The sequence below is a fragment of the Ambystoma mexicanum genome, chromosome 11 (genome assembly GCF_040938575.1).
Source record: "Ambystoma mexicanum isolate Mex_15411 chromosome 11, UKY_AmexF1_1, whole genome shotgun sequence".
Taxonomy (NCBI): Eukaryota; Metazoa; Chordata; class Amphibia; order Caudata; family Ambystomatidae; genus Ambystoma; species Ambystoma mexicanum.
This window is the reverse complement of record NC_090934.1, coordinates 985358718-985373042: the sequence shown is the minus strand read 5'-3', so window position 1 is coordinate 985373042 and position 14325 is coordinate 985358718. Positions and strand designations below refer to the sequence as shown.

At 39.9% G+C, this 14325-nt stretch overlaps 2 protein-coding genes across 3 annotated transcripts in view; both read right to left on the bottom strand.

The window, feature by feature from the left end:
• CARS1 (cysteinyl-tRNA synthetase 1) overlaps positions 1-14325 on the bottom strand; it is a 1125505-nt gene that overhangs the window by 823563 nt on the left and 287617 nt on the right. For both annotated transcript variants that reach the window (XM_069624151.1, XM_069624150.1), the window contains one exon: positions 2613-2711. In XM_069624151.1, the coding sequence (XP_069480252.1) occupies positions 2613-2711 (99 nt within the window). The remainder of the gene's footprint in view (positions 1-2612; positions 2712-14325) is intronic.
• UBL5 (ubiquitin like 5) lies at positions 1060-1467 on the bottom strand. The gene has a single exon (XM_069625269.1). It carries the CDS (start codon positions 1384-1386, stop codon positions 1165-1167), a length of 222 nt encoding a protein of 73 aa, XP_069481370.1. The 5' UTR covers positions 1387-1467; the 3' UTR covers positions 1060-1164.

The following is a 14325-nucleotide window of genomic DNA, read 5'->3' as shown; positions in this document are numbered from 1 at the left end:
CCAATCTGTAGATTTAGGATTAGATAGGAGTTTATCACACCCTTGTTAAAGTTCAATAAACAACCTTTAACTGTGGTCACTCGTGCCAGTCTTACTATTGATAGTAAACAGGATGTATGTCAGCGGAAACCAAATTTAAGTTAAGGAGGTGACCGGCAATATATCGGGGAGAGGGGGCCCCCTGGTTTCGGAATCACAGATCAAACCATATAAACCAAACAATAATTGGAAAACATGAATATTTTATTTAAATTTCGTTTAAAACATGCATATTACATTTTGTTGCGAGCTCATCTCTAAATAGCAGCATTATGTTAATGAATAAAGTGCATAATAAAACAAGGTGCTAGTATAAAACAAGGCTAAAAATTCTGTCAAACCTAACTTCATGTTGCCAAGCTGTCTGGACTGGACATCGGACCGGTTGAAGGGGATCATCCGGCTGATGGTCAGAGGCTACGGCCACATTTAACAATATAGAGAAAACCACACGTACGGCACCCCTCTTTAGCTTTTGTGTTAGAAGGAACTATTATTGCCCTGTTTATATATTTGTGATTTTCTCTATATTGTTAAACGTGGCCGTAGCCTCCGACCATCAGCCGGATGATCCCCTTCAACCGGTCTGATGTCCAGACAGCTCGGCAACATGAAGTTAGGTTTGACGGAATGTTCAGTCTTGTTTTATACTAGCACCTTGTTTTATTATGCACTTTATTCATTAACATAATGCTGCTATTTAGAGATGAGCTCGCAACAAAATTTAATATGCATGTTTTAAACAAATGAAATTTAAATAAAATATTCATGTTTTCCAATTATTGTTTGGCTTATATGGTTTGATCTGTGATTCCGAATCCAGGGGGCCCCTCTCCCCGATATATTGCCAGTCACTTCCTTAACTTGAATTTGGTTTCCGCTGACATACTTTTTTTTTTCTTTTTTTTTATTGCAAACGGTTTTAATACAAAAATCAATATTCAAAACCAACATGATGCTTAATATTTGCAAGGGGTTCTTGGATACGAAAGAATCAATGGGAGAAGTTGAAAGCGTTATCAAATAGGGAAAGTATACTGCCATCTTCTGAGTAAACCTTTTGAAAAAAATAAAGGGGGTGTAGGCGGAAAAAGAAAAATCAGATAGTTGATGTGCCGCAGAATTCTATTGGTAGTACAATTCCAGGTTCATGCCATCATGGATTTCATAGTCTCCCAACGACACATGGTCCTTGAAAATTGTGTACCATTTCTTGAGTACAATCTTGTCACATCTCGTTCCTGTCTGAGCTGCAATTAATTTCTTTAGATCGCCAATTGTATCTTCAGAGTTGCACTTCACTCTGACCTTTTTCCCCAATCGGTCGTTACACACAACTTCAATCATTTCTGCAGCCTAGGCTTTTAACTGCCCCGACGGAGCTCAAACTTAATGTGCAAAGAAGAAAAGTGCCCATGTCTGTCCTGGGACGTCTGCTACTCGGTGCAGACTTCTGCTGACATACTTCCTGTTTACTATATTTGTTACTTCCTCTCTGTCAGCGAAGCAGAGGTCTACCCATCTTTTGTTTCGCTTCTTCTTACTATTGATGCCATGCCTTACAGAGGACACTATGAGAAATTGAGGATTGGCTGGGGGTGGGAGTAGGTTCTCGCATATCCGGGGTTATACTGGGGATAACTGGGGTTCTGGGGTTATAGTAGAAAATGGGATTGGGAATGACTGTAGTTATTTGCAGGCGTTTATGGATAACCAGGGTTCTATGTAATACATTGCAAATATAACCGCGGTTATGGGGGAAACGTGTTTTAAAGAAACATTAATTAGATGAATATAAAAAAAAGTTGTTTTACAACTACAGTGAGGTGGTGGGTAATGGTTGTAGCTGATGCTATGGGTACTACTGAGTTACTTTTAGGAACAGAGTGGTGCAATATGGAAAGTGGACACGGCAGAAAGCCATGGCTAGTGTGCCCAAAATAAACCTAGTGGTATGGCCATGACTAGTGGGCCCCTTTAGGAAACCTATAGGAGCAATATATAGAGTGGGCACTGGCCATGGCCAAAGGCTAACAGGACTGGAAGAAAGCTATTGGGGTAAAATATAAAGGGGTTATGCTGAAGGCTAGGGCCAATGGTCATGGGCAAAGGCCATGGCTAGTGAGTAAGAAAGAAAGGTTGCGTTTTAAAATATGCAGTGGCTAGTGTACCACGGCCAAAGGCTGTGGCCACCTAGTGGGTCCAAAAGAAACGTATTGGTAAAACATGTCTGACCAGCTTAACTCTGCGCGTTCCCGTTGCAAAGCCTGTGTGCACATACATATTATAAGAGAAGGGATTCACAATGACATACAAAATGGCATTATGGGGGACATAGCGTTATGGGGAACATCAACGGGAGTGCGATCAGTTAAGCTGGTCATGACTTTCCACATCTGCCGAGTTTCCAGGAGTTTGCTGCGTTAAATCTGCAGTTCTGCACAACTTAACTACACTTTAACAAAAGTTTATCGCTGAATATACATATAGATATATATCAAATGAAATGAAGCAATCCTGCCTCAAAGCAGCAACAGGACATTTACCGTAAAATGTAAATACATAAAACTCACCTGCATGGCGGTCTGAACATCTTTTAAGACTTGTGTTGCATGTGGCTTCTTTTCTTTGTACTGCTCTAACAGATAATTCTGTCTTGCCCTCTTGATGATCTAAAGGAATAAGATGTTTGACGGACATAAAAAGTAAACAAATTGCTTTTTCATAAATCAGAAATCCGTTGTATAAAATGAACAGGTTGGAGTATATATTTAATAGGAAAATAAATGTTTACTAAGCACATAAACCAATATAATTCACTGAAATAGTGGCACGTGTGAATTTATCACCAGTATAGATTACTAATGACTAAAAAAATAGCAGCGCATAGACACTTCCTTTTATAACATTAAAATCTGCGGTATATATTTACAAATCAAATGATTCAATGCATCATCAAAAAACAACATGTTTACTGAATTGGAAACTAGCCCAAGGTATAGGAGAGTAAAGGGTTGTCACATTGAGCCCAACAAAACCCCCAAACATTCCACATTTTGACAAGCACAGCATTAAAATATGTAGAAAAAAAAAGTGCTGCCTCACGGCAAATCAGGAATAGCCCTCAATTCAATAACGTTCTGTAATTTGGTCACATGGGGAGATATCTTTTCCTACTCCAGATGGGGAAAAATGACAAGAATGGCATATCGAGTGGGAGATTGATGATAAATGAGATTTCTTCTATTATTCACTATTTAACTGTTGCCAAGATTAAAAATAAGAACGTATATAGGAAACTCAAGCCTTGGAACAGTGTATGATGCAGCCATTTCGGATGGGAAGAAGAACTTCAGAGCTGATCTTAGGTATATTAAAAAATTGATCTACGATCTCACTTTGAGACAGCAACTGACTACTCGGGTATGGTTCGCCTACATAAAGTGTCCATTAGGTCTGCTAGTTGGAAAGTTGCTTTATTATTAGGGATAGGGAAAGTTGCAAGTTCTGGCACTACGTTAATAAACATATGAAGGGTAGGAGTAGTATGCGTAGTGCCGGAAGTGGCTTGGATAGATTATGTTACATCACTTTACTTTAAAGAGCAGCCTGAAGAGGATGGGGTATATTGGGTGATACCACTTTATTGCAAGGATCAGCTGTGTGTGACTCACTTTGAACAGATTGAGCCTCATGATAGGCAGCCCGTGAAGACACATGTCGAAAGGTATACTTATTTTTTTTTGTTGTAATTTCTAGTTTCTTACAAACTTTTATTACAATTTTCTTACATCAACTGATTAATCTCTTCCTTTTTTTTTTTTTAATTAATTCCACATCTTATGATGTGCCATTTCTCAAGGTTTTAATAGGCTTTCGTTTAGTGCTTTATCTAGAAAATTTATGACAGCACATGTCAGATGCACTGAGTTCCCACCTAAGATTCGTAACCACAATTCGTCCATGCTGTCAGTGAGAGGAGCAAATTTATGTAGATGTACAGATCTTAAATCTTTAAGCAGTTGACATTCTATCAGTAAGTGTTTTAGCGTTTCAGGAAGAATGGCACAGAACCTACATAAGGGATCCTTTACATTATCAATGTGCCGGATGAAACACATTTGCCTGGTCTTTTATGTATTTGTTCTTAGACGTAAAAAGCCATCTCTATGATGTCTTGATGGAAATTTACACAAATATTTTGGCAGTTTGTCTAATTTGTTCATCATCGGCCTCAAAACCAGGGCAGTTTTTAATTCGTGGTATTTTTCCAAATTCTCAATCCATAGCCAATGTCTCATTTTTTTCTTTGCGTATTGGAGGTTGTTCTTGTAGACTTTCCATGGAAACATCGGCGACCTGCATAATTGCCTTCACTTTTTCTGACCACAATTTCTGTAAATTGTCCGTTTTCAAGTTGATCTGTGGTCTGAATAATCTAAATGCAGGTTCGCTCTTTAACAACATCTTGCGTAGCAGAGCCATCGATTTCCAAATAACAGTTCCACGCATCGGCTCCAGCCCTAGTTCATGGCGTATGACTATGATTGATAAATATTTAGGCAATCTTAGTACACGTCTCCAAAACAGACCTTCAAATTTTGCCCAGATTTTATGGTCAATATTCCAGCCTGTTTCGGCTCCAAACATTATAGATGGAATCACCTTTTGCATGTAGAAGGTTCGTACTGGGATCAAGGAGAATTTCCCATACTGTGCATGAATTCTGGATCCTTGGAGAGCCAAGGTTTCGATTCTTTTTCCAAGTTCAGTCACCCAGCTCCATTCTCTTAGTGAGGTGCTGAAAAATATGCCGAGATAACGAATCTCATTCACTTCCTCAATCTGGGCATTATTTATTGTCCACTTGAAGTTCTTGTCTTTGTGACTCTCAACATGACCAAATTTCATTATCTTTGTTTTCTCTACGTTGATCTTCAGATCGTTTTCCACCATGTATGTTTTTAGTGTATTTAATAACCTCTGTAGACCAACTTGTGTTTTGTCGATCAGTACTAGGTCATCTGCGTAAATAAGACAATTTACCGGATTGCCATAAAGCAATGCGTTTTCGCTAGTGTTCCAGATACATCAGCGATATATAGTTTAAAAAGAATCGCTGCCAAAGGGCAGCCCTGTTTTACTCCCTTATTTGTTACAATTGGTGCAGAAAGGTCTCCGTTTTCATTTAACCTTATTCTTATCGACGTTTGGTCGTGTAGAGCTTTTATGGGATTCAGAATGTTCGCTGGACAATTCCAATTCTTCAACTTCTCCCAGAGTTTTTCCCGATTGATGCCATCAAAGGCTTGCTGCATGTCGATAAATGCAAGGAACAATTTTCCTTTTCCTCGCAAGGTTTCTAACTTCAGAAGATTCAGTATGGTTAAATTGTTTTCGATTCCAACTCCTTTCGTGAATCCAGTTTGTCTGATGTCATTTAATTCAAACTCGAGGGCCTAAGTTGAGATCTTTTCTTGTAGAAAGGTTACAAACACTTTTCCTATGGTGTCCAATAGGGCAATTGGACGATAATTTGCAGGGACATCCCTGCTGCCCTTTTTGTGGATTGGAACAATTATTGCCTCAGACCAGGATGATGGGATTTGCCTGGAGTTCGCTATTATCTCGAACAATTCGCCTATGAAAATGGCCCATTCACGAGGATGTTGTTTTAGCATCACATTGGAGAAGCCATCCGGGCCGGCTGCTCGTGAATTTTTTAGCTTTGCTATGGCACTTACTATGTTGTCTACCGTCTCCTTTGTATGCCAGGCTACATCCACAGAGTCAATTTCCACCTCCTTAGGCTGAACATTGGATGAGAATACTTCCTGGAAGTGACACACCCATTTCGCCTCAGGTACTCCATTTCCCATTGTTTTTGCTTGATTTGAGTAACCTTGGTTCAGAATTTTCCAAATTTCTCTGGTGTTTGTTCTGATCAAGGAGAGCATCGCCTCCCCACGTTCCTGATCTCGCTGGTGCACAAATGCCTTTAGCCAATTTCGGTATCTTTGTTTTCGTTGTTTAATTATTTTTTCTGCACTACTAGTGCCGAATCTGTTTCGTAGATCCTTTAAGTCTTTTCTCAGTTTCTTCTTTTCAATGTTCAGACTCATGCTCCACATATGTTTGTGATTTGATGCCAACAGAGGGTTTCTTGCCTTTGCTATATTCGGCTTAGGAAGAATGACTTGATAATTTATGAAATCTGAGGAGACTTTATTTTCATATTGAAATCCAGAAGTCAGTTGCTGAATCTGTTTTATGTTCATCCCGAGTCTGTTTCGACCAGGATTTACTTCTAATTGAGTACTCGCTGTGCCACTCAGATATCTGCACCGTGGTTGCCACATCAGTTTCAATGGGTGGTGGTCACTATTGTTCGATGGCGTTATCTGTAAATTGGTTATTTTATGCATCACGTTATTCGATGCCCAGATGTAATCCAGAGTTTATTTTAACCCCATGTTTTGCCACGTAATTTGTGGTGGGGAATCTCCAGACACATTTCCATTTACCATGATACAATCTCTGGATTTCATTGCTTCTGACCATCGTGTTCTTCTGGAGGAAGACTTCTGATCTTCATCGCGGCAGCAAATATTTTTCTGTTGATTTCCATTGAACCACGATATGTTAAAGTCACCACATATAATTATCCAGAGATTTTGAAGACGTCTTTGTTCTTTGTCAATTATTGTAATTATTGATTGGATAAAAGTCCCAGTCGAGATCTTTGCAGGATTCCAATATACATTGAATAGCAGCAGATGTTGAGGTGGAAGTTCCACTTTTCCAACTCTTATGGTTGTTCTTATCAGCAAAGTCGATTGCACATCCGTTTGGATTTGTTGACTCTGCCACTTCCCAACTTGTTCCTATTTTTATTAACGTCAGGAGGCCAGAAAAAGGACGGCCTCTTGTGTTTTTCCTTGCAGGGTTTATCAAGATTTGGTATCCATCCTTTACAGGGGGATGGCGCATCCAAGTTTTCTGCAAACATACTATGAAGTTGTCTGATAGATCCACAGGGAAGTTGTTATATAAATGGCTAAAGCCTCTGGTGTTCCACGAGATCAAGGAATTAACAGTGTCCAATCCATCGTTGTCTAGTTAGTGTTTTTTTCCCTCTTGCACATCGATCTTATTCTTTCTAGATATCGAATTTGAGTTCAGATACTTTCGAATCTGGTCAAGCCGTTGTCTCAGGGAACTCTTTGTCTCGTGCCTGTCTGAGCCGTCTAGAGCAGTCAATTTTAGCGGCTCGAAATATTCTGAAATTTTAAAACCGAGACATAAGATGTCATCCTTTGCCTTCATCAATAGCCTTCTTACTGCGTTGGACTTAATGTGTAACAATACACAGTCAACTCGTTCTTCCGAGATGTATTCCACGATTTGTAGATCATCGGAGGTGATCGTCCGTAGTAAAGGTGCTGAGTGCAGTAAACGCATTACGTTACCACGGTTCAGATTCACATCAGTATCATCTGCTAACACATTCACTAGTTTTATTTTTTTTGATGAGTTCGCGTGTTCCCCAGAACTGGATATCCTCGGTTTTAATTCTCCAGTTTTCTGTTTTTGAGCAGTTGTTCGCTTTGGATTTAATACTGTGACAAGTTTTCCTTTGCTATTGCAAGGATTTTCCAACTTATAACCGTTTCTTTGTTTGTCGTGCTCCACGGGAGCTATAGTACGATTTTCTCTTCTTTGTGTTGGAAGACGTTGATGAGTCTGTTTTGTTTTCAGTAAATTCTGCTGGCTCTGACCTTGATCATCTTGAAGAGTCGTTCCTTCAAACGAAATGTTATCATATGGAGCACTACTATCTTCTTCACTTTCCTTGTAAGAATAAGTAGATAGATTGTAAAGTTCTTCAGTATCATCAGTTGTTGAAGCACAGCTAGAGTCAGAGTCGACTCTTCTCCGCTTGTTTGGATTTTTTCTATCTTTCTTAGACGCCTGTGTTACATCATTAGCCAGAAACGAGTCGTTTGTTTTTTTTGTTTATCTTTTCCAAGCTCGTTCTCCACTGTTGACCCCAAGGCGATCGTTGACGATTGTTTGTTCGTCATTTTCCCTGGCAGCCTTCCATCGACGAAGACTTTAGGTTTTGGAGGGGTTGTTAACTTTCTAAGAAATTTCCTCGAGTTTGAGGTGTGTTTCTTGACAACTATATTTTTTGTCTTTTCTTTTCTTTTTTTGTATTGAAGTAAACTTGTTGTACCTCCTTGCCTGTCGTCGTGATTTGGATCTGGATTCTTTTCAGGTTGAAAGTTTTTTGCCCCTCCATAAAAAATTCCGAAGGACGCCTTTAGTTTGGAGCTACTTGATGCCACAAATGAAGACTCCCGGGCAATGGAGGGGACTGATCCTTTTATAGCATTACATATATGCCTCTCTCCGATTGGTTGTTGAAACTCCGTTATGTGTGTCTGGGGGTTCGCTTGATTATCAGTTTTTTGCTCATTATCAGTCATTTTTGGAGTGAGATTTCTTATTCCCACGTCAAAGTGTGACCGCAGAGATGTACTGGCTGTTGCGCTTATGAAAACATCCTTTTCGGTTTGTGTTCCTTGTGGTAAAACTTTTTTACTTAGACCTAAATCGAGACAATTACGACTCCCTGATTTGGCCAAGTTTAGAGAAACTGGGTTTAAGTTCGAAAGAGTCTTTTTCATAAAGTGCAGCAACTCATCCATTTTGATCCTGGCTTCATTTGAGTTTTTATCAACCAACTGAATTATTTTTTTAAAACCTTCGTTGATCTCATTGTGTTCGTTTACTCTTTGTTGTTGATTTGAGGATTGAGTTCCATTGATGATATTTTTTCAGCCAGGTGTCCAATTATGGCTCCGTTATTATGCACCGTTTCGTTCACACTTTCATATAATTTTATGAAAGGGATTAAAGCCTGTGATGTAGCAGCTAGGAGATTGTTGTGTATCTGAATTGCCGCTGCAACAGATAAATTAGATTTAGCTTCTGTTATTGAGTCCGTCGGATGTACCATCTTATCCTTACAGTGACACTTGTAATTGGCTCGTTCGAATTGTCGCAAGGGATGAGAAGTCTCTCGTCGGGTCTCTGGAAATTCAGCTGTATGTGTATTTAAAGGGGTTGAGCAGTTTGGAGCGTTATTTCCACCTTTTTTAAGAGAAGGTTTCAGTCGCTGTACTTCCTCAATCCTCTTTTCAGCCCGACCGTCTCCATTATCATGGGACGAATGTAGGCCGAAGGTGTCATCCTCCCATTTCGGTGAACTGACAGCCGTAGTCACCTTTTGCTCTTGATGGAATAATTTTGATTGAGAGTTTGTGATTCCTATTTCCGGAGCATTTAATTGCTCTGAAGATGACATGTTTCGATTCCTACGGCCTGATCCGAGACTGTCCTTTGAGTAACTATCTTCAAGCTTCGCCTTCGTTGCTTCGAAGTCAGCTTGTAGTCTCAGGGTGAGTCTGGCCTCCCGTCCTGTTTGATCCATTTCGTTGTTGTTCGATCTCGACGATGCAGTCCAATGTGTATTGCCAACTTGTTTTTTCGCTTTTCCATTGGACATCAGTTGCTCCATATTTATTGTGTCCAGTTTCGATGATATACTGGTCGCCAGTTGACTAATCAGTGGGTGACTTGTCTGGGTCGAAGGAGGAGCTTCAATTTGAGTAACAGAATGCTCTTGAGCCTGTTTCCTAAAATGAAATCTTAGTGTTTTGATGTTATTATGAGTCCGCGCTACTTCTGCGCTCAAGAGCTCGGCATCTGTCACATCAAAGGGAGAGTTTTCTTCTCCTTCCTCGTTGTTCCCATTAGATAAAGCACATATGTGTGTGGTTTTTCTTGAGGGTTCGGGACTCTTTTTGCAGGCCAGTTGGGCGGCACTTACTACATTTTGAATGCCAACATACTCTTTGCTTTGTGGGTTGAGCTCTCGCTCTTGCTCACTCGAAGTTTGGTTGATAATTTTCGCACAATGCGGTTTTGTTGGGGTATCCAAACGAGCATTTCGCTCGTGCTCGTTTTCCTCATTTACGGAACTCTTCACCTCTGTGTTACTCGTAGTGACAATGGCACCGGGTGCTAGACTATCCTCATCATTCGAGGTTACTGGAAGAGTGCTAACCCCCGTTTTAGACCGTCCTGCTACTGAAGTAAAGATAGGGAAAGGGGGGGATCAAAGTTTGCTTGCGTCGATGGAGCGATCGCCGCCGACCCCTGTGGGAGGGGACTTGATGATCCCGTCTCATTCCCCACAACCCCCGTTCCCAAAACACCAGTCTTGTTACCAGCCCCTGTTTCAACACTCTGGAGGCTTGTATCTGCTTCAGTAGACATCAAGTTCACAGACATTTCATCCCCAGCACCCATGAAGGTTTGTTTTGCTTTTGAGCGAGTCAGAGGATGAGAGTCCATGATCGTAGGGTCTTACCTGGCAACTGGCTTCCTGCCGAAGACTGCAACTCAGCGCGAAACTCCGGTTTCTTTTTGGTTCTTATTCTTCTTGACTCCTAGCCTTGTTTTCCTTGACCTTGGTCTCCGGAACGGGATCAAAGAGGGGATACATCCGCAGTCTCCCGTTCACGCCGTTAGCGCCAAACAGCCGCACAACAGCCGACGCCCTCTACCCCTGCCGGGCTCAACGCAGCGAGGGTGATTGCAGGTGGGTTTTGAAGGCTGGTCAGGTCACGTGATGCTTCGCCAAGCTCAGCCCCCTCCTGGGAACGAAGCTACGGGCGGTAAGAGTCCTGAGTGACTCGAGGTGCTGGGACTCACTATTGTTCCAATATTTGCAAAAACGAAGTGTCCTTGACTGCAAAATCTTATACTACTAGATTAGAAATTATACTTCAATTGAAAGTATCTAGAGCCCCAGGGCACGAAAGCCTTTTGTAATATGGTGGTCAAGGCATCTGCTGGTTACTGGGACAAGTTGTTGCAGGCTATGTTTATTGAAATTTCACATACTGCTGTTATTCCCCTCAACTGGAAAATTTGGTACCCATCTTTAAAAAAGGCGATAGAGAAAAACCCAGCAACTATCGATTGCTGGCATTTACCGATTTGATCTCTAAATTCTATTCTACTTATTTTCTCAACAAGTCAAAAAAGTAGGTTGCTGATAAGAGACTGGTATGTCATCAGACAGGATTTCGAAAAGGCTATGGGACCATGCACAACATTTGGAGCGTAATATATTTGCTAAGAACCACACACAGGTTGAAAAATTAGACATTTGTTATGTTAATTCTACTGCAGCCTTCAACTCAGTATCTTGTGGCGGTGGAACAAAATAGAAGCCTGGGGGATGCAATTCTTCTATATTGAATATAATCAAACAATTGTATCAAGATATATCTGTTTCCATCAGGTTCGACATGGAAGGCAGGTCATTGGCGGATATAAATACAAACCATGGTATCAAATAGCGCTGCGTGCTGGCGCCGTTATTATATAATATTTATGTGGCAGACATGGGTGTTTGCCTAGATACGTTTAGGAACTTTCCTCCACGTGTTGGTGCCAGTACGCTGCCCTGGCTTTCTTATGATGACGACACGTTCCTTCTGGATAGAACACCCACTGAGCTGCAGCAGAGGATAGATGCTTTGGTTAATTTTTCAAAGGAAAATGGCCTGTCGGTAAATTTATAGAAGAATAAAATTATGGTGTAGGAGATCATAATAGGAAACCGCTAAAATTTGTATGGATACTTGAGGGTACTCCAGTAGAAATTGTGGATGAGTACACCTATTTAGGAGTACCTATTAATTTGGGTCTCTCGGCTGGCTTTGAGCAGATCAATTATCCCTAAAATTATTAAGAAAATTAGATTAATTAAAACACTAATAACTACTGGAGGGGGGGGTATTTGGTTGAGGGCAAAATATGCAAAGGAAACCTTGGTCTACCTCAAAGTATGCCAATAGAAGTAATTTGTTGCAAGCTTGGGCTTACCTCTTTAATGACTCATTGGAGGATAATGCACAGCACTTTTTATCTGAAAATTATGAACCAAACTAATTTCAATTCTCTATACACATATTTTGCTGCTATGTTAAATGGATCTGTAAAACCTAATTTCACAAATTTGATGAAACTATTGATTTTAAAATTGAAAAACAGATTAATTTGGGTGTCTCTATAAAACAAATGAAAGTGAAAGCATTGCTTTGGGACAGAGGAAGTATGGTGGGGAAATTATCCACAACAGTGAAGCATAGTGAATATGCCAGGCAGGGTTTTCCCTTCCCATGACCCTTCTCATATATTTTAAAAGCCCAATGTAGCTCTTTAAGAAAATTCATTATGAAATTAAGGTTTAACCTTCTCCATGCGTTATCAAATACTATGATGTTGGTCCAAAATATCATATGCCTTCACAAAACGTAAGCTGTGTCAAATGGAGTTAGAGAGTGTGAGGCACGTATTAACTGGGCGTCCACTTCTCTATGATAGATATCTGAAGGCGTATTCTTCGTGTGTGAGTGATTTGACAGCTATTACACTAGATCTGATCTGGAGTAATATCTATTCAGGAGAATCACTGGTGTTTACGGCTGCAGTATATTTTATATGAAAAGAAGTGTGATATTCAATTGATTTTAGACTGCCTGTTTTCTTTTGAGTATGTGGGGATATTGTATACAACTGGTACATCTTTTCTAATTGTATTATTTATATTGCGGAAGGTTTACTGTAAATATATGTGTAAATGTTTTTTTTTTAAAATATATAACATGCACAGTACAATAATAAAAAAAATATTTTGGCATCTAGATTTCATCCTACTTCCTTGATACAAAATGTACCATTTGGACAAACAGGAAGAGTTAAATGTATTGTAATTGATGAAGATTTATTTTAGAAACAACCAGAGATCATGATCAATAAACATTGGGCTAGAGGCTATTCTGAAGCACTGTTTCTAGATCGATTGACAGAGTCCGAAGTGTTTTAGGGAACAGTTGTTACTGGGGTTCGAAACACAAAAACAACCAGAGTTGTTTTATGATTCTATTTATTCTGTTCAGAGCAAGAAATTGAATAAGATTACTAAACATTGGAATATTCTTCAACAAGATTCATTAACTGCTACATTGTTTCAACAACCTCAGAGATTTGCTTAAAGAGTATCAAAAAATTACAAAACTGTATTGGTTAAATAATTTCAAGCCGACTCCCTACCACTGAGTTTCAAGAATTTAGTTTGTTCCCTTGTTTAAATTGTAAGAATTATTCATCTTTAATTAGAGAATATTTTTTGCATCATCCTTATAATGGCAAGAAAATGAGCCTAAAATATTTTGCAACATGTGATATGACAGGCGATATTTACTGCATACGTAGTGTTATGTGGGGCAAGAATAGCTGAACGCTCATATTAGGTGCAATGAACACAGATCTCCTGCGTACATTTTGTAGCTCTTCAACATACGATTGCCTGAATACATTTCCAGATCCTTGAAGTTGTTCATCCCACTATTCGAGGGGTCAGATTTTTCACTGAGAAATGTTTTTAATAAATTGTTTGAAAGGTTTAGCCTCAAAAGGGATGAAGGACGAATTTGACTATTTAATATTTTTATAGTAGTGAGGCAATTTGGAATGTCTGTGTGTGAATGAATAGATTACCCTTCTTTGTGGGGAGTAACTGTTTAAGGACAACTTTTTTCCATTTTTTCATATTCAATTCTCATCCCACTTTTTAAAATTGTCTTTTTTCCTTAGAGTAGTAGTGCACATGATGAATTACAGGAAGTTTTCCTGTTTCTCTTTCTTTCTGTTAGTTTTTGACACAATGGGCCTCATTACACGTAGTGCGGTAAGGGTTTACCGGTACCGGTAAGGGCACCGGTACCGGTAAACCCTTACCGCCTTACTACGAGGTCCCTTTGCGGGTTGGTACTTTAACGCTTGCTGTTTAGCAGGCGTTAAAAACCAACCCGCAAAGGGACCAGCGTGCTAATTACGGTACCGCAATTTGCGGCACCGTAATTAGCGCCTTCCCCATTCCCATAGAGCCCTATGGGGCAAAAATGGTAATGGGGAAGGGGGAATTACCGCCCCGCCAACCTTGGAATAGGTCGGTAATTCCCCTTTCCTCCAAGGCGGTGCCGGTATTTTACCGGCATGGACCAATAGCACCTTGGTCCTCCGCCTACCGTGTAATGAGGCCCAGTATATTTTTATTTTTGTTAATTTTGAATTGTTATTGGTTAGGTCTTGTATATATTTCCTCTTTTTTACTCCTTTGTATAATGTTTTATTATTTCTACT